Source organism: Botrytis byssoidea, assembly GCF_014898295.1.
Source record: "Botrytis byssoidea strain MUCL 94 chromosome Unknown BBYS_002, whole genome shotgun sequence".
NCBI classification, from domain to species: Eukaryota; Fungi; Ascomycota; class Leotiomycetes; order Helotiales; family Sclerotiniaceae; genus Botrytis; species Botrytis byssoidea.
In genome coordinates this window covers 2,031,654-2,051,954 of record NW_024065843.1, presented here as the reverse complement: position 1 = coordinate 2,051,954, position 20,301 = coordinate 2,031,654, and the positions used below count along the sequence as shown (strand labels likewise).

The 20,301-nt window shown below is 44.1% G+C and overlaps 6 protein-coding genes across 6 annotated transcripts; 4 read left to right on the top strand and 2 right to left on the bottom strand.

The window, feature by feature from the left end:
• Nucleotides 1-83: 83 nt before the first annotated feature.
• On the bottom strand, nucleotides 84-2,716 carry EAE97_001379 (uncharacterized protein; the record flags this gene model as incomplete). Its single annotated transcript, XM_038871890.1, has 2 exons — nucleotides 84-2,491; nucleotides 2,587-2,716. 2 exons carry the CDS (start codon nucleotides 2,714-2,716, stop codon nucleotides 84-86), a joined length of 2,538 nt encoding a protein of 845 aa, XP_038737791.1.
• A 3,413-nt stretch (nucleotides 2,717-6,129) lies between these two features.
• Nucleotides 6,130-9,729, top strand: EAE97_001378 (uncharacterized protein; the record flags this gene model as incomplete). Its single annotated transcript, XM_038871889.1, has 4 exons — nucleotides 6,130-6,792; nucleotides 7,006-7,548; nucleotides 7,596-8,109; nucleotides 8,165-9,729. The coding sequence occupies 4 exons, from the start codon at nucleotides 6,130-6,132 to the stop codon at nucleotides 9,727-9,729; spliced, it is 3,285 nt and encodes a 1,094-aa protein (XP_038737790.1).
• Nucleotides 9,730-10,441: 712 nt separating this feature from the next.
• EAE97_001377 (uncharacterized protein) lies at nucleotides 10,442-10,873 on the bottom strand (the record flags this gene model as incomplete). Its single annotated transcript, XM_038871888.1, has 3 exons — nucleotides 10,442-10,528; nucleotides 10,605-10,684; nucleotides 10,747-10,873. 3 exons carry the CDS (start codon nucleotides 10,871-10,873, stop codon nucleotides 10,442-10,444), a joined length of 294 nt encoding a protein of 97 aa, XP_038737789.1.
• A 462-nt stretch (nucleotides 10,874-11,335) lies between these two features.
• Nucleotides 11,336-14,157, top strand: EAE97_001376 (uncharacterized protein; the record flags this gene model as incomplete). Its single annotated transcript, XM_038871887.1, has 2 exons — nucleotides 11,336-11,370; nucleotides 11,433-14,157. 2 exons carry the CDS (start codon nucleotides 11,336-11,338, stop codon nucleotides 14,155-14,157), a joined length of 2,760 nt encoding a protein of 919 aa, XP_038737788.1.
• Nucleotides 14,158-15,034: 877 nt separating this feature from the next.
• EAE97_001375 (uncharacterized protein) lies at nucleotides 15,035-17,797 on the top strand (the record flags this gene model as incomplete). Its single annotated transcript, XM_038871886.1, has 1 exon — nucleotides 15,035-17,797. The coding sequence occupies one exon, from the start codon at nucleotides 15,035-15,037 to the stop codon at nucleotides 17,795-17,797; it is 2,763 nt and encodes a 920-aa protein (XP_038737787.1).
• Nucleotides 17,798-19,346: 1,549 nt separating this feature from the next.
• EAE97_001374 (uncharacterized protein) lies at nucleotides 19,347-19,931 on the top strand (the record flags this gene model as incomplete). The annotated part of the gene is made up of 1 exon (XM_038871885.1): nucleotides 19,347-19,931. One exon carries the CDS (start codon nucleotides 19,347-19,349, stop codon nucleotides 19,929-19,931), a length of 585 nt encoding a protein of 194 aa, XP_038737786.1.
• Nucleotides 19,932-20,301: the final 370 nt, after the last annotated feature.

Genomic DNA, 20,301 nt, shown 5'->3' with positions numbered 1-20,301 from the left:
TCCGTTCCCCATATGTATGCTTCCAATCCCTCTACGCCTTATTTGCAATGCCGCAATTGCACCCTAAGAGTGCTTTCTTTACACTACTCCATAGGAGCAAAGAATCGACTTGCTTCAATAATATCTTCATCACCATTCGCAAAATCCCATCCAACAATCGTGGGTGTTTGGCTACAGCAAATGATTCTCCGAGCATCAAATTGAAGTTTGAATACACGAGCATGCTGTGGATGTGGATTTTGTATCGGGTGATGAGCAGGACCAGTTAGAGTTACTCCAACATTGGATATCCCCGGAAGATTTGGTACCGATGGTACTGCAGTCGTGAATGCATCGTTCTGTAATGAAGCATACAAATCACGTGTATCGTAGCCTTTCGCCTGTAAAGCTGCAATGAGGACTTGACTCATCAAGTTTCTTGTGTGCTCTGGTGAACGAGCGATGGCAAGTCTCAAATATTCATTATTCAATAATTCTGGGTACTTATTGAGTGTCTCAAGTAGGCCGTTTGCACCAGAAGCGATCGCTCTTTCAATCCGGATTTCTGGAGAAAGTTTTGACATATCAGGTAACGGTTCCTCATTGTTTGATGATTCGGACGCCTTTGAAGTGGCCCTCATTAGCCATGCTGGGTTCGTGTTGGGTTTTCGAGGTGTTCTGGCCCACATTCTAATTGCAGCCCGGGACCCTTCTTCTTGTCGAAGGGTATGTTGAGGCTTCCAGACACCTTCTTTATCCCTCCGCCATATATGAATCGACTCGTCATAAGATCCAGAGACTATACGGCTGTACTTACAGCCTCCTCCGCCTGGTGGTAACTTAGCACCAAAAGCAGTGATGTCTTCTGGTCTTGAGGATCCGGCATTCTTGAGGCGACTTGATTGATAAGTTTGATCGACAACCCCACCATTCACAGCCTTGAAATATTCCCTATCAATTCTCTTTGCATCCGCTTTTTCTTCTTCTGCACTGTATGGCAAATCGCCAAACCCGGCTTGTACGGTTCTTACTAGGTTAGTATGTCCTCTGAGGCTGGCTACTTCGAGACCGGATTCTCTGTCGAAGACTTTGACCTCATTATCACTGCTGCCGCTCACTATCCGACGCCCATCGTATTGAACACATGCAATTCCCTTACTATGCCCAATCAGAGTTCGAGTGCAAGTGCTCTTTCTCCAGTTCCAGATTTTTACTGTTCGATCACCAGAAGCAGACACGACTTCATCGCCCAACACTTGAACGGCATTAACAGCCGCTCCGTGACCCTTTAACTTGCTAATATTCGTATATGGTGGTATGATCCTCCATCCTACTGGGTTGTTTTCGAAGCCAAGGTTTTGTATTTGAATCGAAGCTGTATCATTCATGAGGCTTTGCTCGCTGATAGATCGTCGATTAAACACTTTGATGGTTTTGTCTTTCGAACAGGTGACCAGCACATTTTTGTCAAATTTGACATTCAAGACCGATTCTCTATGTGCCGATGTTAATCGCTGTATTACTTTACCTGTCGAAAATCGCCAGATAATGACGGTAGCATCACTGCTACCAGAAACAACTATATCCTCTTCGGGATCTGGATCGAACTGGAGACAGAGTACAGAACCCCCATGTTCTGCCAATGGGGGAAGAGCAAGACGTCTTGTGTCTAAGTTCCAGATTCGTATAGTTTTATCACGGCTACCACTGACTAGATAATTTTGAGTGTGCTGAATGGTGTAGATACATTCTGTGTGACCTTCCTCCGGATAGTGAGGGTGTGGCAACTGAAAGTTGGTAAATTTGCCAGCTTCCCAATTCGCTTCTAGGCGTCTTCTCTGTGTATAGAGATAATGCCAATTGAGTTTCTCTTCTCCACTACTTCGATCCACAATCGCTAGTTCATTTCCTTGTCTGGGAAGCGAAACTCCCTTTCCTTTCCATTTGGCAACACCCCCATCTGTGCCAGAAAATGATGTCCGGTCTCTATCACTATCAGCCGATAACATTGGTGCATCAATCATGATCGAGTCTTCAGCAAGGGGACTCTGTCTCATGTCCCTTGTGCTTGCGGGACCAAATATTGAAGTCTGTTTCATCATATTCGATCCTCGATTATCATCATCGCCATCCGGGTTTGGTAATATCTGTTGTATATTGCCCCTCGTTCTGCGCTCAACTGAAGGATTGAGCTCGAAGCTAGTCTGTGGACTCCACCATCGTGATTGTCTGTTGGGGAACTCGAACTTCATAACTTCCGAGCGAATAACTCTAAACCCATCTCGTGTATACAATTGCTCCCATAATTTTCGATCGAAGCATAAAACTTGCCAATGTCGCGAGGCGCGGGCGGTTCGGATTAGTGATACTGGATCAAGGAAGCCGAGAATCCTCAAACATATCTCTGAGGGTAAGTGGAGGGAGAAATCCATTTTGAGCCGTGGTTTAAGTCGCCCAACTATATCCCACACTTCTGACGTTGGCAATTTACTCATGATATCTAAAATGCAATCTGGAAAGGGTTAGTTGTGAGAGACAGAAAGCATCGAGCATCCCATGAGAAAGTAGAAATGAGTTGAACAGAATGACGATGCGATTGTTCCTTACCTGCGCGATCTTCGGTAGACAACTCTGCAAGCCATGAAGGCAACCCCTCGAATTTTGGTTGATTAACGACAGTCAAAGGATGTTCGCTATACCCTTCATCAAGAGGAGACCTCCGAAGAGAGTTGGACATGATGCAGTGACTTGGAACCTAGGAACCGGGGGATCTGGGAACTTCAGACGTCGAATGATGATTTCGTATATTTGACTTGAAATTTTGAGGATATATTAAAACGTGAACTCGAGGAATGTGAGCCTCTAATCAAATTATATCATATATGAATTTATTTTTAAAATCAAAGAATGTCGTAGTAACTACCTATGTTTTTTTTTGTTTACAATCGAGATGTTGATGGTACGCTGTATGCACATTGGGTTCCGGCACGGATCACACGCAGACTAAGATACCTATGGACTGTACCTGGTAGATATGTGATGAAATACGCTAGAGCAACAAGGCTGGAGAAATCCAAGACTACGCGGAGTCAAGACAACTTGATCACAGTTCAAAGGGCTTCCAAGGTTCCAAGGTTTGCCATCTTTCTTCCGTAAAAGGAAATTCCCAAATTCTCACTACTGGCCAAGGGACCGACTATTTTACAAGCTTAATAATAGGGTGATCTTCGAACGGTACCAAAATAGCAGCTGGAGTGCGGAGTATTTGATTTCTCGGCAAGATCAAGATTTATAAGATTCACATAAGATTCACATAAGATTCATAGAAGATCCATAACATAAGGATGAATTTCGTCACGAGCATCTAGGTAATGATTCGTTCGTAACAAGAGCTTCCAAAACATGCCTGCAGCTTTGTATACCTACCCAGGCATATGGCTGTATTTCATTCGCCAAGTAGTAGTCTTTGGCCAATTCTCATTTACAAGTCCTAGGTACGGGTAGATCTCTATTGAGTGTTCGGAGAGAGATCTGAAGGCGAGAGTCTCGATGAAATCGGGATACTTGGTAGTACTTTTAGGTTTTGTATATGCTTACTAGATAGCCTGGACTAGGACCAAGTGTGTGGATGGTATGTGCCGGAGTCAGTTTCGGTCAAATAGATGAACAAATGGAGGGATGAATGATAATGATGATGAGTGACCTTTATTGATGGGGAAGCTGTGAGGCGAGAAAAGAGAAGGAGTGAAGGATCGATCTTACCCCGGAGATAGTATACTTAGAGTTCGGAGTCTATCTACCTACCTTTGTACCCACCTAGATCATACTCACCGGTAGACATGCTCGGATTCCGGGTTTACACCTTTGGTCATCAAGTGAGATGGAGTAAAGAAAGAGGGGCGACCGATAAGATGCACATCGAGGGAAGATGGAAGATGGAAGATGGAAAAGGGCAAAGGGCAAAGGGGAAAGGGCAAAGGAAAACAGGACGGAAGAAAGATAGAAAGAAGCCTCTTTGGGAGAGTACGCTATTGAAAGGTTAAAGGATGATAATAGGAAGATTTTGGCGATTCTAAGGACTCATCAGTTTAAGTTGATTGACTAGGTGCCTACTACCCTACTACCTACCTAGGTACACGGAGTATGCAAGTAAGATATTACAATTTGCCAACATTAACTTTACCAGGGATTCCTCTAGTCTGCTCTGCCTTATTAGTAGCGTTGTACAACGAAAGTCAATACTTGCATCCATCGCCTTTGAGAACTCGGCGGAAATAGAGTTGAAGCGTTCATTCCTAGCAACGGTAACGGCGTCGCTAGAAATCACTGTACGCGGAGTAATACTTGGTAGGTAGGTATGTAGTGCAAATCGCCTCTTTCCCATAGTACCGGTCTGGGCTCGCAGGTACTTAGTACGTACATCTAGGAAAGAAGAGGTCGCCGAAATATCTCAACCCGATACCCGATGGAGTACCGGTACGGATATTGATGTTGATGTCAACGATACTGCGGGAGTAGAACGGTAGAAAGAATCGTCATATGTTCTATGTACTCTATCTAGGTAGGCACGAAACTTTATCTGATGATCAAATACAATTAAGTGGTGAAAACTCTCGCATTGAAACATTACCTAGGTATGTTTGAGATTCTATTGAATGACAGTCCAAATTTCAATTTAGATTCGATAAGGCAGGGACGGAAGGAGGCTCAATTAAGATGATGTGATAGGGGGGGAGGGGAAGCATATGGCTGGCTGTACCATGTACTAGGTACTGGTGGTAATAACATGTAATAATATGTAACAGGCAATGGATCAGTACCTAGGTAGGTATTTGGGATATTAGATTTATGATTTATGAAATGTAAGATCTTAATGGTAATTGGTATACTCGTATACTCTATTTGTTAAGTGTATGAGGAAGAAGATGAAATATTATCCAGTTTCAGAAGATACCTACTCACCCACCCAGGTATATACTATACTAGATGGGTGGATATAATAAATAGTAGGTATGTTGATATGTCTTTTCAATACTACTCCGTAATAACATTAATAACATCAATACCATTCTCGCCGTTATCTGATTGATGTTGGCGGTTCGTTCTCAATTTACCAACAATCACATCCAACGAGTATGCACATATTTGCCGCCGGTACCTACGAGGGAATGAAGAACTGGCGAATGAATAGCGTTATGATTACTATCGACCATCACCTGGAGTGTTCACTTCCTCTAATTAGTAACTTCTCAGCCGTTTCTAGATCTTTAAATCTTCCTTCCATTAACCCTTCTCGAGCCCTTCCATTTCCTTATCCATCTCTTGCCCAAAAACTCTCTTATTTATTGTTGTGGTTAACTTCTGGTTTAAGCAACTTAGCGCATAACTTAATCCATGGCAAAGCAACACTCCTGAGACAAGATTCAAATCAAACACTTCCTCTCTTACACACCCATACAACCCATTTCGAATCCACTTCCACACGACCTTCATACATACATACGTCCTTCATTAGACTCAGACTCCTTCAAAACCTTTACTACCACCCAGCAACGCGTCCCCTCTTCCCCCCAAGATCGAAAAGAAAATATATAGAAAGAAAAAAAAAAAGGAGGAAAAGAATACATGATACATGGTACATGATACATGATTCACGATTCCACGACTCACGATACACCATTCACAATTTCACATACACATACACATACACATACACATACACATACACATACACATACACATACACATACACATACACATACACATACACATACACAAATCAAGCAGAACGGTACAAATCAGTAACTAAAGCTCTTGTGTATACCTTGTTGACCCGCAATCAAATGTATTCAAATCAACAAACTTGAAATCCATCCATCCACAATCCCAAATTTATCCACTTCCCCACCGAAACAACCCTCCAACGAAAACGTATTGCGAAAGAAGACCACCAGGACCACACACCGTAGCACTCGACTCGAGCAGACCACCTCCCCCCCATCCACCTGCCACCTGCAGTTCAACCCGGTTACAATTCACATTGTCCAATATACATTTTATTCTTCCCCTTAAAGCGGAAAAGCGGGATATTTTCTAAAACAACTTATCACAATTTAATTCATCGTCAATCATTTGGATCATTCAACTTTCATGTCATCTGGCGGTGTTGCCATTCGTGTGGCTCAGTCTCAATCTCATGGACCTCTTTTGAGAACGAATACAGCGCCTGTATTCAACAATCGAAGCGCCGAGGGCAACGGATCCGGTTTGAGTCAAACAATGAGCCATAATTCACGATCGTCGCAGCTCACGGGCTCGACTGCCTTTACGACTTCCTCTACGACTTCATTAAATTCTTTATCTACTTCTGCGACACTGGTTCCAGCCCCGCTGGCGATGCCAGTACAAGGCGGGAATGTAATCGCGACAAACAATATCATCAACCAAAGAGCCGACGCCTCGAGATCACTATATCAAATATGCGTCAATTTACGACAGCGACTAGCACAAGTTCCTGGATTCAACGGCCATTTCGTTGATTCAGACGATGAAGATGAAGCCGAGGAGGATATGGACCCTGTGTCCTCACTTTGGCGATGTCTGCGAAAGGGAACGCCATTAGTAACGCTCTACAATACCCTACAACCAGCAGAGCCTCTGCCATTACCCGACAACAAGATGGCCGAACCAAAGAAGTCTAAGATGGCAGCGTTCAAATTTGTTGAGGCTTGTATGAAGGATTTGCAAATACCCCCGGGTGATGTTTTTGCTCTATCAGATCTTTTTGGTGATGACACGACTGGTTTCGTGAAGGTACGTCTATGTCTACTGTGCTTTTGCACGCGGGCATTCTATGACTTTTAGTGAGGAGCGCGGCACATGCTATCTTCACATGAATCAAAGGATGTATTAAGGGATGAAATCTGGTGACGCTCTGCGTCCCTTTCTAGAGCTCAAGTGAGCCCGCGACAATTTGCGCTTCTTGTTATTTCAATCATGAGATCCCCCACTTACCACTTTGCACAGGTCACCCAAGTTATCAATATCGTTCTTGATGTGGCGGGACAGCGTGGCTTGCTTCTCACATCTCAAGCCGAGGATACCAATGAGTCTGCTACTGCGCCCGGATCTAAGATGAGCTATAGGCAGCATGTAGTCCGGGAACTAGTCGACACAGAACGCAAATACGTCCAAGATTTGGAGAATCTGCACGAACTAAAGAAAACAATCGAGCAAAAGGGTGTTATTGCCGGCGATGTCGTACACGATATATTTCTTAACATCAATGCGATCCTCGACTTTCAACGCCGATTTCTCATCAAAATTGAGACTACAAATTCTCAACCCGTAGACAAACAAGAATGGGGGCTACCCTTTAGGAACTATGAGGAAGCATTTGGCATATATCAACCATTTATTGCGAATCAGCGAAAAGCTGCAACAATAGCGAAGGATAACTTTGACAAAATTACCATGGCAGATCATCCTGTCGTCGTGGATTTCAATACTTTGGATGGATTCCTTCTGAAACCCATGCAACGTTTGGTGAAATATCCTCTTTTATTAAAGGTATGCGATTATCTGTACTATAGCAGTACCCGATGCTAAATGAATAGGACCTTCGGGATAAGACAAATGCTAGTGATGAGGCGAAAGAAGATCTTACTCTGGGTATCGAAGCATCTAATCGTGTGCTCCATCAGGCAAATGCAGCAGTGGATCGGGAACTCAGAGGTGAAGCTTTGTTGGATCTCTGCGGCCGTGTCGACGACTGGAAGAACCATAGAGTCGATCATTTTGGTGACTTAATTTTGCATGGCCATTTCCCTGTAGTTACTGGCAAGAGTGACGTTCAGAAAGAGGTGCATTTCCCTCTTTCCCCCAGACAAAATTCGGCAAAAACTTACGAACCTGAACAGTATACTATATATCTATTTGAACGTATTCTTCTATGTTGCAAGGAAGTCAATCCAAACAAGTCTAAAGATAAACTCATGGGGAATCAAAAAGATAAGAAGGATCGAAAGGATAAGAACAAAATTAAAGAAAAGGATAAGAACGCTAAATTGCAGCTAAAGGGTCGAATATTCATGACTAACGTGACAGATGTAGTATCATCTGCTAAGCCAGGTATGAGATTATTATCATTCCTCGTAACAAGATGTTTCCACTGACAATTCACCAGGTTCTTACACAGTTCAGATATACTGGAAGGGAGATCCAGGAGTTGAGAATTTCATCATTAGATTCTCCAACGAAGAGACCATGAAAAAGTGGTATGAAGGTGTCGACAAACAAAAGAAAGAACATGCCAATATTGGATCGCAGTCAAGCACTAGTCCCGATACAGCACTAAGGAATTTTGGATGGGAGCGTGATCAGATTGCATCAATGCCTAATCCTTACGCTCAAGATAATGAGGATGAAGAGGAAGACTACACTGGTACCACTGCATATGGATCCCCACCAAACTCTGGAATGCCCCCAAATTTTGGAATGCCTCCAAACGCTAGCATGGCTCGAAATTCGTCTAATAATAGCCTGCGCTCAAGATCTGCAACCAATGAGGGTAACAACCCATCTTTAGCTGGTATTGCACGAGCACAACCGCCACGTTTTCCAGTCGGCATTAACATAGCCCCACCTCTCAGTTTACAGACCCAAATATCTGGGCCACTCCCATCCCCGGGTCAAAAATTGGGAGGAGACTCGTACTTCTCGCCTATTGGGGAGTCACCTGCACCCTCTGCACGAACCAGTACATCTTCTACCATGTTTCAATTTCCTCAGACTTCTCAATTTCCACGCCAGCCAACACCCCAAGGCCAGGGCTCTTGGGAGGATAGTAATCGTTACACCGCACCTGCCATTGTCCGTGTGCCATCCAGAGACACTCACGGTTCAGTCAGCGGGCCCTCTTATCAGATGAATGGTCGAACGCCACAGAGACCATCACTTCCTGCCATGGCTACATCATCACAGGCTGCGGCTGCCGCGGCACAACAGCGAAGTCGCTCGTATAGCACTCCTGACATTAATGCTCAGCAAGGTGTTCGTCGTCTACCGAATGGAGCTCTGAGCACCCCGCAAGGACAAGTTCCTGCTGTTCCTGGCATCCCTGCACATCTACATCCAGCTTACGATGCTGGTGTTCCCAGATCCCAAAACAACTCACCAAATGGAATGCCAGTAAGGACCAACACTCAATCGCCTGGTGTTCAAAGAGAACGTCAACTACACCAGCAGCACCCGTCGCAGTACGCTAATGGATTACAGTACTCCAATGGTTCACAAAGCCTGGGCGTGTCACAGCCTAATTATACTCGCAGCAACACTACTCAAATACCAACAACTGCGCTCGATAGCCGACTGCCACCATCACTGATAAGTGGTAATGGTGGAATGTCGCTCTCGCCAGAAGGTGACATGCTGTTACCTACACAGCTCAAAGTCAAGGTCAATTGTGACGGTAACTATGTCACATTAGTAGTGGCTTTCAACATCACATATCAGTCTCTTACTGATCGCATTGATGCTAAGGTGGGAAGATTCTCAACTAACGCAATTGCTCGAGGAACAATGAGATTACGGTATCGTGATGAAGATGGTGACTTTGTTACTATTGAATCTGATGATGACATTCAAATTGCATTTCAGGAATGGAGCGAGGCTCAAAAGTCACAATACCATAATACAGGGCAACTTGGAGAAATTGAGTTATTTTGTTTAAGCATTGACGGCGAACGTTGAGGGTAGTTTTGATAGCGGTATGATGACTCTCGCGGGATGGAAGCACTGATGGATATGAATTTACAGGGGTTATCTTGATATGTCAACATTAACATTCATGGATGGGAGGGTTACGATTACAACGTTGCGATGATGATAAAGGAAGGCTCGGCGTGGGTATATGAAGTCGGTTTATTGCTTCTTGCACAAAGGTGTTATTTGGCGCTGGCGTACTTTGCGAATGGCGCCTATGCATTGGTGGAGAATGATGGGAGAGGGCGCAATTATTGCCTTCACAGAGCATATAGCGAAAGATTAGTTTATGAAACAAGAGCCTCACAGCTAGGGGGGAGATATACCATGGTGCGGTGGGAATGAATTAGTAGGATGACATAGAAATACCACATTTTTGATACCATCTTACAACTGCCTTTCCACTTGAAATATTGTTTGGTAATACATCTCGAATCTCAAATAACGTTTTCCTTCCCTTGCGCCATGATTGCTCCCAAAAATGTGCATCGACCCATTGTGATGCTTGACATATACAAGTACATAGTACCTAGGCAAGTCTACCTTCATACCCCGTTCCCACATAATTTCGTGCTGCTTGGAATTTTATGTTCATTCTATGAGACCATCTTATATGCATTCTCCCATACATGCCTCTCATAATCATTTGACGTGAATATATCACACGGTCAACACCACAGTATGAAAATCTTTAATCCGTTCATTTCTTCTTGCGCGGTCCAACAATCTTTGGATACATTCGTGAAAGATGGTAGTTGATTGTGTTCTTCTTTTGGGCTGCCGCTTTCTGCATGCGAATTGTATTAGTATATTACCATGATGCTTTTACGGGCTTTAAGGGAATGGAGGGAGGGGATACATACAGGCGCATCCATACAGGTTCTCAATTGTGTTTCTAAAGCCTGGCATCCAGCTACGTTATATCCTGAAGATGCCCAGCATGCTACAGGAAGAAGATTAGTTTCTGCGAACCAAGGATTGCTGATTGGGGGGAGGATGTCCTACTGAGAACTGAAGTCATAATGGCCAAACATGGATTTGAATCGGTTTGATTTGGTCTTCTTACCCTCAATTTGGGCAGTGGAGGTAACCTCATTGGGACCTTGGCGGTACTGGCTCCTTTGGGTGGCATGATGAATTTGAATACACGGGTTGTGTATACCTAGTATGTAGAGAAAGTGTGAGGGGCAAACAGACTCAATCAATCAATCCCACTTGGAGACTCAGATGTCGAATTCACGGTGCTTCTAAATAATTTAGACGCTAGTATGTCTTTGGATTAGCGGGGATGGCTTCAAAGGTCACATGTGGGTCCAGGTTTGTTTACATCTGGTCGAAAAGCCAATCAGCATAGACCTTGATGGAGGTCTTTTTGATTTATGAAAACACAAGTTAAGAGGACCTTCTACGGCTCGGTAGCTGGGAGACATGACATTGAAGAACAAACATTCTTAAAATTCAATAATCTGCGAGTATTGATCCTGGACTCTTTTTGTATTGTTTCATTTGTTACAGAAAGATATTCAATTACGACATACAACATACAGCATAGGATCGTGTGACAGTGAATGCGCGTCCGAAGAGGGTATTCAGTATGGAAGCTACATCATTTGAGACAGGAGAGAATTGGTGAGCGCATCTTTCTTCTCTCTCCATGCAGTTCCATGAAGGTGCGAACTAATACAGATAAGGGAAATTTACAAAGACGCATTTGAACCGCAGCCCTCGGGAAAAATATTAAAAGCCTGGGAACGAGCACCCGTCACCTCACACGCCCCGCGTTTACACGGCCAGAAAATATGGAAAAAGAGAGGTGGGCTACGTGGTGGGCAAGAGAACAAGGAGAATTATAATGAGGCGTTTATGGAGCTAGAGAAAGAGGGCGCTGGAGCGAGGAAGAAGGCAAGAGTGGTGGGAATTAAAGAGGATATTTCGAGAGCGAAGTGGCATGAGGGAAGAGATGAGAGGGAGACCTGGGACGAGAACTTGATGATGGGTAGTGTTAGTCCGAGGAAGAATGCGTTGGGTACTCCCAATAAACTACAGGTGGTGCCCAGGAAGAGGACAAACGCAAATATGGTTATCACGCCTAGGAAATCGTCGAGGCAAACGGTGTTGGGTGAGAAGGGTCAGGCTTTGAATATGGAACTGTCACTCTCTCCAGTGAAGAATAAGGAGGTGAACAGTAGTCCGTTTAGGAAGAGAAAGATAGCGAGGAAGAGCATGAGAACGTCGATGATGCCAGTGGAGAATTTCAAAAAGCTTGATGAGGAGAAGCATCATAGGCGACACACTTCTTTAGTGTTCGATTTCGAAATGGCGACTGGGGAGAAGGAAATGGAACCAATGCAAGGATTGGAAAAATCGCCGAAGAAGACGCCGAAGAGACAAAGCCTTCGAAGATCAATGCGTGGAAGAGTTTCAGAGCCGGTTCAGGTGCTTGATAAGGCCCTGACGAGAGACGACAAGAAACGAAGTTCATATTCTGGACTCAATTCTGCTTTTCTGAGAGAAGCAACTGTTGAAACTCAAGCGGGCGCTATGAAGGTAGACAACAAACAAAACATATCCTCCGAAAAAGACAAGTCTCAAGACACAGCACATAGCTCAATCGCAGGATCAGTCAAGGAGCAAGATATATCGCTTGCCGCTCCCCAAATCGAACTTCTTCACGCAAACCCAGTGAGCGAACAACTCCAAGCAGAGGACATTCCTACCCAAAAGACTACTAAAGGCGCCAAGCAAAAGAGAACAAGCTCACGTCGAAGTACACGTTCAAGTGATCGACTGGAGCTTGAGTCAGCCGTTAAGAAGCTTCTCCCTATGGATAATGCAGAGATCATCACTTCAACCACTCGTACGACTGATAGTCAAGACATCGCGCCCTTGGAGCCTTCGCAAAATACTGGTGATATTCTGAAGTCCGCACCTCATGATCTCCAAGATATAGTTCAAGATGCTGCGGCTGAAGAGATGGTTGAATGCCGAGAACAGTTAGGCAATGCTGAAGTGCCAACTTCCGTGCAAGAAATAAATCACATCGTTGAAGAACTTCTTGAGCAATCCGTCACTTCCAACGAAAATTCAAGAAATGTTCAGTCACAAGCGCCCAATGATGATTCATCGAATGAATTGCCGGCTAATATTCATCGACAACAAGCTTTCAGCGACTTCGAAGATATACAGCCATCCAATGAGAGCCGCACGACTCACGTGGCTCCATTAGAAGAAGGAACTCCCGATGACGAATATATGGATGATTCTATGGCTGATCTTTCTGAAGTATTACTTGAACCTACTGTCAATGCTTCCAGTCTTGAACTTTCTGGTTCAAATGAATCATTTAATAACAATACCAACGAAATGGAGATTGCCGCAGAATCTGAACCTATCGATGATCCCGAGTCTTTTGATTTGATGCCGGTCAACAGTCTACACACCAGTAACCAGTCTGATGAATCCAATCACGGTGTCACACCAGCTGAGTCCACGACAGCATTTGCCACAACCTCTGAAGCTGACGATACTTTCTCGATAAATGTTACCTCCTCATTCGAGAACGATGATACGGATATGCTTCGCCAATTCCTTACTAGAGTCAAGGCAGATAAAGCTGCAAAGGCTGCAGCGCCCGCTCCCAAAAAGAGAAAATCATTGCCACATTCACCTCTCCGTATTCCATTGGGAGACATCATGAATGCAGAAGCATCATCACCAGTTCAAGCGCCACGGGATGACTTTGATCTTAGCGTTCCAGAAACAGCATCACCTTCACGTAAGAGTCGTGCCACAACCCCTCCATCTACAGAGGATGTGGATGCAGAAGCTAGATCTATCAGACGCAGTGGAAGAACCCGCCCACCTGTCCTCAAAATCCCTCTTCCAGCACCTAGTTCCATTCCAGTTCGTAGACTCGGTGGACAGGATGATACGAATGTTACTCTCAAGCAAAGTGTCGAGAAGGAATTGGCTGCTTTGACTCGTGTTAATACTAGAAAGAACAAAGCGGGCGCTGTTTTTCCAGAGGTACTTCTAGCGAGAAAAGCAGATGCAAAAGAAAACCCTGCCAAGAGACAAAAAGAATTAAAAGAGATGTTTGAAGAGAAACTCAGGAGAGAAAAGAAAGCTAAAGGCAAACCGAAGAAGTCGGTGGTGTGGGCGGAAGAAATTGCTCAGTATCAAACGTTGGAGAAGAAAGAAAAGAAGACGATGGAAAGTAGAAAGGTCAATAAGAGTGGCGAGAGGATTGTAGATGAAAGTAAAACTGAGGAAAAGGGGAAAGTCGCAGAAGCGAAGGACAATAAAGGGAGAGTCAAGACCCACACAAGTTCTAGTTCGAGACCGAGCAAGATTGCCACTGGTATCCCTACTGCTAGTGGTACGCCAGCTAAGAAGAAGAGATTGGTAAAGCCGTAGTATAAGGGACGAGGAAAGGGGCTTTGTAGATGATGGATAGATGGGATTGTGTATGTTTGTATATGATGCTAGCTAAATAGGTGTTTTGCTGGATAGGATAGGGGATGGAGTTTGGAGCTTGAAACTTGAGATTGTTTGCAGCGTTATTTGCAATTTGTGGAGTGATGGAGGTGGAGTGCATTTGTTTTTCATTATACCTAGGGGTGCATTGTTCAGTGGAGGTCCTTGGTCACTCTTTTGTTTTTAGCGACGAATTCATAAATGATTGATGATGGCTTTATATTTCGACCGTATGTTGAGGTATTTTATGTGTTTGTGCGATGTTATACATAAGTAGTGTTTAATATGTGCTATAGCGAGTAAGGAGTAAGAGGAATGAGGAGTAGCGAAATAGGACCTTATCGCCCCCCCTTTTTGATAAATAGAGAAACCGTATCTCGAGCACCGTCTTTTTCCCTCTTGTTTTTTGAGATCATGAGAGGAAGGATTACTTTTGTTATATAGTGATTGATTGATTCAGGATTTGAATGTGTATGCATTGCCGTCTGGATTTGAGATACGATGGGGTTTGATCTGGTATGTCCTGGTATGTCCTGGTGGATCTGATTGATGGAGATGAATCTTTTTGGCTTATTTAGAGCTTGTAAACTAGCTATGGATGTGATTGTAGCTTGTAAGGCTTCTATTGTACCTGGCTAGGCTAGACTTTGATATGCAAGAAAACATTGCCAGAATTCCTCGAGCGCCCGCCGCTCTCCAAAGCATCCTGACTAAGCAAGGCTGTCACATCCGAATCTCAACCTTCCATGACCATTAAAATAAAACAACTATAGGGAGTTTCCATACAATTAAACTTCGCCGCCGATTTGAAATCACAATGTCTATGAACGCATTCCCTCGCGATTCATCTGATGAATCGTCGGGTGATGAAAATGATTTCTTACATCCATCAACCGATCCTCGAGAAGAATTCGCAGATTATAATCCCAGGAAACGAAGGCGCACGGGTAGGGATGCAAAGGAAAGTGCGGCGTTGGGTGTTTTTGGGAGTGAGAGTGAGGATGAGGGGGGTCCTGGGAAGAGGTGGAAGAAGAAGAGTTTGAGGGGGAAAGGGATGAGTTTTGTGGCGGGGGGTGAGAGGGTTGGAGGGGAGGAGGATGAAGATGAGGATGAGGATGATGAAGTCGAAACGGGTTCGAATAATGGGGGGAAAGATGTAGAAATGGGAGATTATGAAGAAGAAGCGAATGCGCCTCGAGGATTGGGATTTGGTGCTCCCGGGAAGGGACTAGGATTTCAGAGTCCAGCGCCGAGTAGATCGAAAAATACTGGATTGGGTTCGAATGCGAGTACGCCTTTGGGACGGGGCTTTGTGCCATCTTCGGCGAATAATCCTACTATACTAATGAATAATGATGATGAGCAAGAAACGCCGAGGATTGCAAGGCCGAGCGCGTTTTCTACACCTACGAGTGGGCGCGGTGGAAAGAAAACGGGTGGTGGTGCAACACCGGTTAATGGGATGTCTTTTGCGGCGAGGATGATGGCTAAGATGGGTTATAAAGAGGGGCAAGGTCTGGGTAAAGAGGGACAGGGTCGAAGCGGTGTTATTGAGGTTACTTTGCGACCGCAAGGTGTAGGATTGGGATCGGTAGCTGAGAAATCGAAACAAGAAAAAGAAGAGGAGAAACGGCAAGCGAAATTGAGGGGAGAGAAAATCGAAGATTCTGATGAGGAGAGGAGGAAACGCAAGAGGAAGCCAAAGACAAGTGGTACGGATAGTGGTATGAGTGGAGTGAGCACTCCTCGAAAAGCACCGAAGCCAAAATATCGAACCGTGGAGGAAGTACAACGAGCTGCGCCTGGCTTAGAAATTCCGGAAGCATTCGCTCCGATTCTGGATATGACTGGTCCCGGTCAAAAATTACTGACTTCTACATCTGGAATATTGACTCCTACTGCGGGACCGCCAAAGACAGAAAGCGTGGAACAAATCGAGAATAGGAAATTAGCTCGAAGAGCCCAAAATGATCTATCGGCCTTTGTTGAAGAATGGAAGAATCTTGAGGAGAGGAAAGCTTATACAGAAATGGAGCTCATTCAACAACAGCAAGAACTAGATGAAGAACAGCGGCAATATGAGCAAATGAAACTTTTTGCGGAGAGTATTCAAGGTATTGCCAAGGCTGTACAGGATGGGCAGTGGGATCCAGTAATTGAAGCACTGAAAACCGTGGATGGGCTTGACATATCTGGAGCTAATGAAGAATTGTCAAATATTGCAGTCGCTGCCGTTCATCCTTTCCTTCGTCAAGCTACAGAAGGTTGGCAACCTCTTGAGGATCCCAAATTGAATGGGATGATTCCGAATCTTTACAAAATTCGACATGTTCTGGGAGCCGCGACTAACGAGAAGGCTCTTCTTGGTCAGGATTCTTTCATGAATACCTCGCATAAGAACAGGGTCAAATCGACTACTCCTTATGAAAGTATGATCTATAAGATTATCTTCCCCAAAATTGTATCATCTATCAATAAAAGCTGGGATGTATACAATCCCGCTCCAGTACTGGCATTTTTAGATGCTTGGCAAGGATTATTGCCAAAGTTTGTTGGATCACAGATTTTAGATCAGGCAATAGTTGGAAGACTTAATGATGCAGTCTCATCTTGGAATCCAAAGAAGCGAAGAAATCACGAATTACCTCATCTTTGGTTATTCCCCTGGCTACAACATTTACCCGCCTATCACGCCGATCCGAAAAGTTCAACTGGTCTTGTCAGTGACGTCAAGCGCAAATTTAGACATCTAATTGATTCTTGGGATTTTCATAGAGGTGTCATACCAGGTCTTTCGCAATGGCGCGAAGTGCTTTGTCCTAGTCATAAGAATGATACGTGGACTCCATTGGTTATGAATCATGTTCTGCCTAGCATGGCTAAGTTTCTCAAGAACGAGAAGAATTTTAGAGTCGATCCGAATGATCAGTCTCCATATATGTCCAGTCTTCAAGGAGTACTCGCTTGGAAAGATATACTGAAACCGAGGGTTGTGGGACAGGTCATTGTGGATACGGTCTTTCCGATGTGGCATCATGTGTTGCATCAATGGCTCACGATTGTTGGTCCAAACGAAGAAATTGGACAATGGTTTGAGTGGTGGCGTGATGGGGTTTTCCCAGCAGAAATCAAAGAGTTGAATGCGATACAGGAAGAGTTCGAAAAGGGACATGAGATGATCAAGAACGCGTTGCGACTTGGAGAGAAAGTGGGAAATCTTCCCGCGCCCGAAATTCCAGCGGTGTCTTCCCTCCCCCCCAAACCTGCAACTGTGCAGCCACCGAAAAAGGCACAGGTTTCGGAAGAAGTCTCGTTCAGGGAGAAGGTGGAAGATTGGTGTATTGAGAATGATCTGCAGTTTGTTCCCGAGAAGAAGGTGTTGCATAGTGCGGGACCTCTTTATAGGGTTACGGCGCAGGGCAATGGGAAGGGAGGTGTGTTGGTTTATTTTAGGGGGGACAGATTGGTGGCGTTGCAGAGTCGTGGGGGCGCGAGGGAGAAAATGGAGGTGGGGATTGAGTGGGAGGGGGAGGAGGGGAGAGATGTCCTTTTGGGTATGGCCTGGAGTGGGATTAAATAGGGGTTTGGAGTGTGTATTGTGATTGAGATTTAGAGTGGGAGCGGAGGGTGGTTGATTGTATGATAAGATGTGATCCGATGTGGATGATCTAATATGATATCTAGACTTTTGGGAACAGAGAAATCGATGGAGAGAGAATATTGATACCAAATGCGATTTTTTTCCCTCCCTTGATAGAATCTTATAGTCCATGTTGAATTTCCACGTTTCGTCAAATGACGTGAATTCGTTTTTGTTTTTGTTTCTTTTTCTTCTTTTTGGTGTGAAGGATGCGAGAATCGGGTGGAATTATGCTATCTATCGATTGATATCTACAGCCCATTTTATGCAGCTATTCCCTTTTGCTCTGTCTTGTTCTGTTCTGTTGTGTAGGTTGCTGTAGTTGTGATTATGATTGTGATTTTGATTATGATTCCACGAGCAACGCGTGAGGAGTAAAATGATTGAGATGTCATTGTGCCATTGTCTATAGTGTTGTTGTAACTAAGTTGGCTTTTGATAATTTATCTGGAGCGACTTGACGGGGAATAAGTTTTTTCTTTTCTGGGGTTGTTGATTGAGATGGGTGAGTGAGGAGTGAGGAGTGAGGAGAGTGGAGGGATGGGAAATAGTTAAAGGGAGGAGGAGGATGTGGATGTGGGAGGGAGGGAGCATAGTGCATGGTTCCCGTTGCATGGGGGATGTATAGAAGAAGGAGAAAGAGGATGATGGTGATGGTGATGATAGCGAGAATATGGAATTGTGATCAGGATGAACAAGGTTGAACGTGGAGGGAAATGTGAGGGTGAAGATAAAGGCGGAGGATGAGTGGGTTTATTTACTTTGTTAGTTTTTTGGTTATTGGTTTGGCTGTTGCTTGCTTATTTACATAACTTCTGACGTGGGTACATGTATAGTAGTTCTGAATACTTGTATATTTACTCATTCTCATTAGCTTTCAGGAAGATAAGCAGACAATCATATCATTTTTTGTACTATACATTCAGCCGCTTTATAAACAGTGAATACGATAACGATTCAGAGGCTCAGATCAAGAAAAGCCTCACAGCCATTCAGTACACGGCGAAGCTTTTGCATAGGCTGGTATATCAATCGCCGATTATCGCATATATTACCCTTAGAAAGCTTGCTTTAAGAGCTGTATAACTCGAAGACTCGAAACGTCTATCATTTGGTTCATGGGAAACTGGGATAACGAACGAAAACGCAAAATATCGAATTCTCAACCACGAAGAAATTAAAGCATACATCAAGAGCATACACCAAGCAATATCAAGAAGATCTTCAAGGTTGAATTTAAGAGAACCGAACATATCACAAAACGAGAAACTTGAAGGAGAAGAAGAGAGTGTATTATTTGGAATCAAAAGCTCAAGTGGCACATTCAGAAGACATCTAGTATATTCCTCTTCCCACTTCACACGGGATTAAATCTAATACTTTCTAGTCCCAACTATTCAAATCGATATCATTTTGTTCTTAACACTTCACAATTATCTATCTATCACTTTTACATCCGTCATCGCGCATCACATCATCACCTGGCAACATGTGCCGCAGTATAACATTCCGCTATAGTATCTGCACGCACAGTTGGCGTCCATATGTTATTCCCTGTTCGAATCCTATTAAGGATACTTCTACGGATATCGATAGTACGAATATATGTCCAGCATATAGGACCAAATATGAACGAAGAGTTATTAAGAGTGGGAATGGATTCTGTGCAGCATGTTGGGAAAAGAAGGAGAAGAGAGAGAAATCTCTGAGAGAGAGGGAGAGGATACTTGAAGGGAAGATGAAGGAGGGAGTTGTGGGGAAGGGAGAGCGGAGGCTGGGGAGGAGGTTTTGGGAGAAGAATGGAGAGGGAAGGGGAGGCGGGAAGGAGAAAGAGGATGCGAGGGTATTGGAAGATATAAGTGAGGAGCCCGGAGTAGTTTTGGAGGAACGAGTGGGGAATTTGAGGAGGGACGACGAGGAGAGCGAGAAACTTTTACAGGAAACAGAAAATAAAACGTGGACTTTGGAGGGAAATGGTGGGGTGAGGAAGAAGCTGGATGGGAATGAAAGGAACAGGATCCGAAATGGCTGGCTAGGCTTGGAGACAGGGGGTTCCTATTCCCTTTTTTCCTGAGTACTGGTTCTGCAGCGGCAAAGAAGAAATTTGAATAGAAGAGACATTCAGGAATAAAGATGAGGTGCTACTGCACAATTCAGCACTACTATATTCTTCAAGAGTATTCGACCTAGACACTAACGCACATCGTTTCGATTACAAATTTAGAGATAGATAAGTCTGTACTTCAGATTCCAAACACAAATTCCAAGTCAACAAAAACCGTTCCGTAATTGTAGCTGTATAAACATGGAATTGGTACATGTAAAAGCAATCATAAGTGCAAACCTCCGATTCATTTTCGACATCTAATCCAGTTGGTAAGAGTTATCATGAACTTATATACAATACTTACGTACTTACCACTCAACCGTGAAACAAAATACCT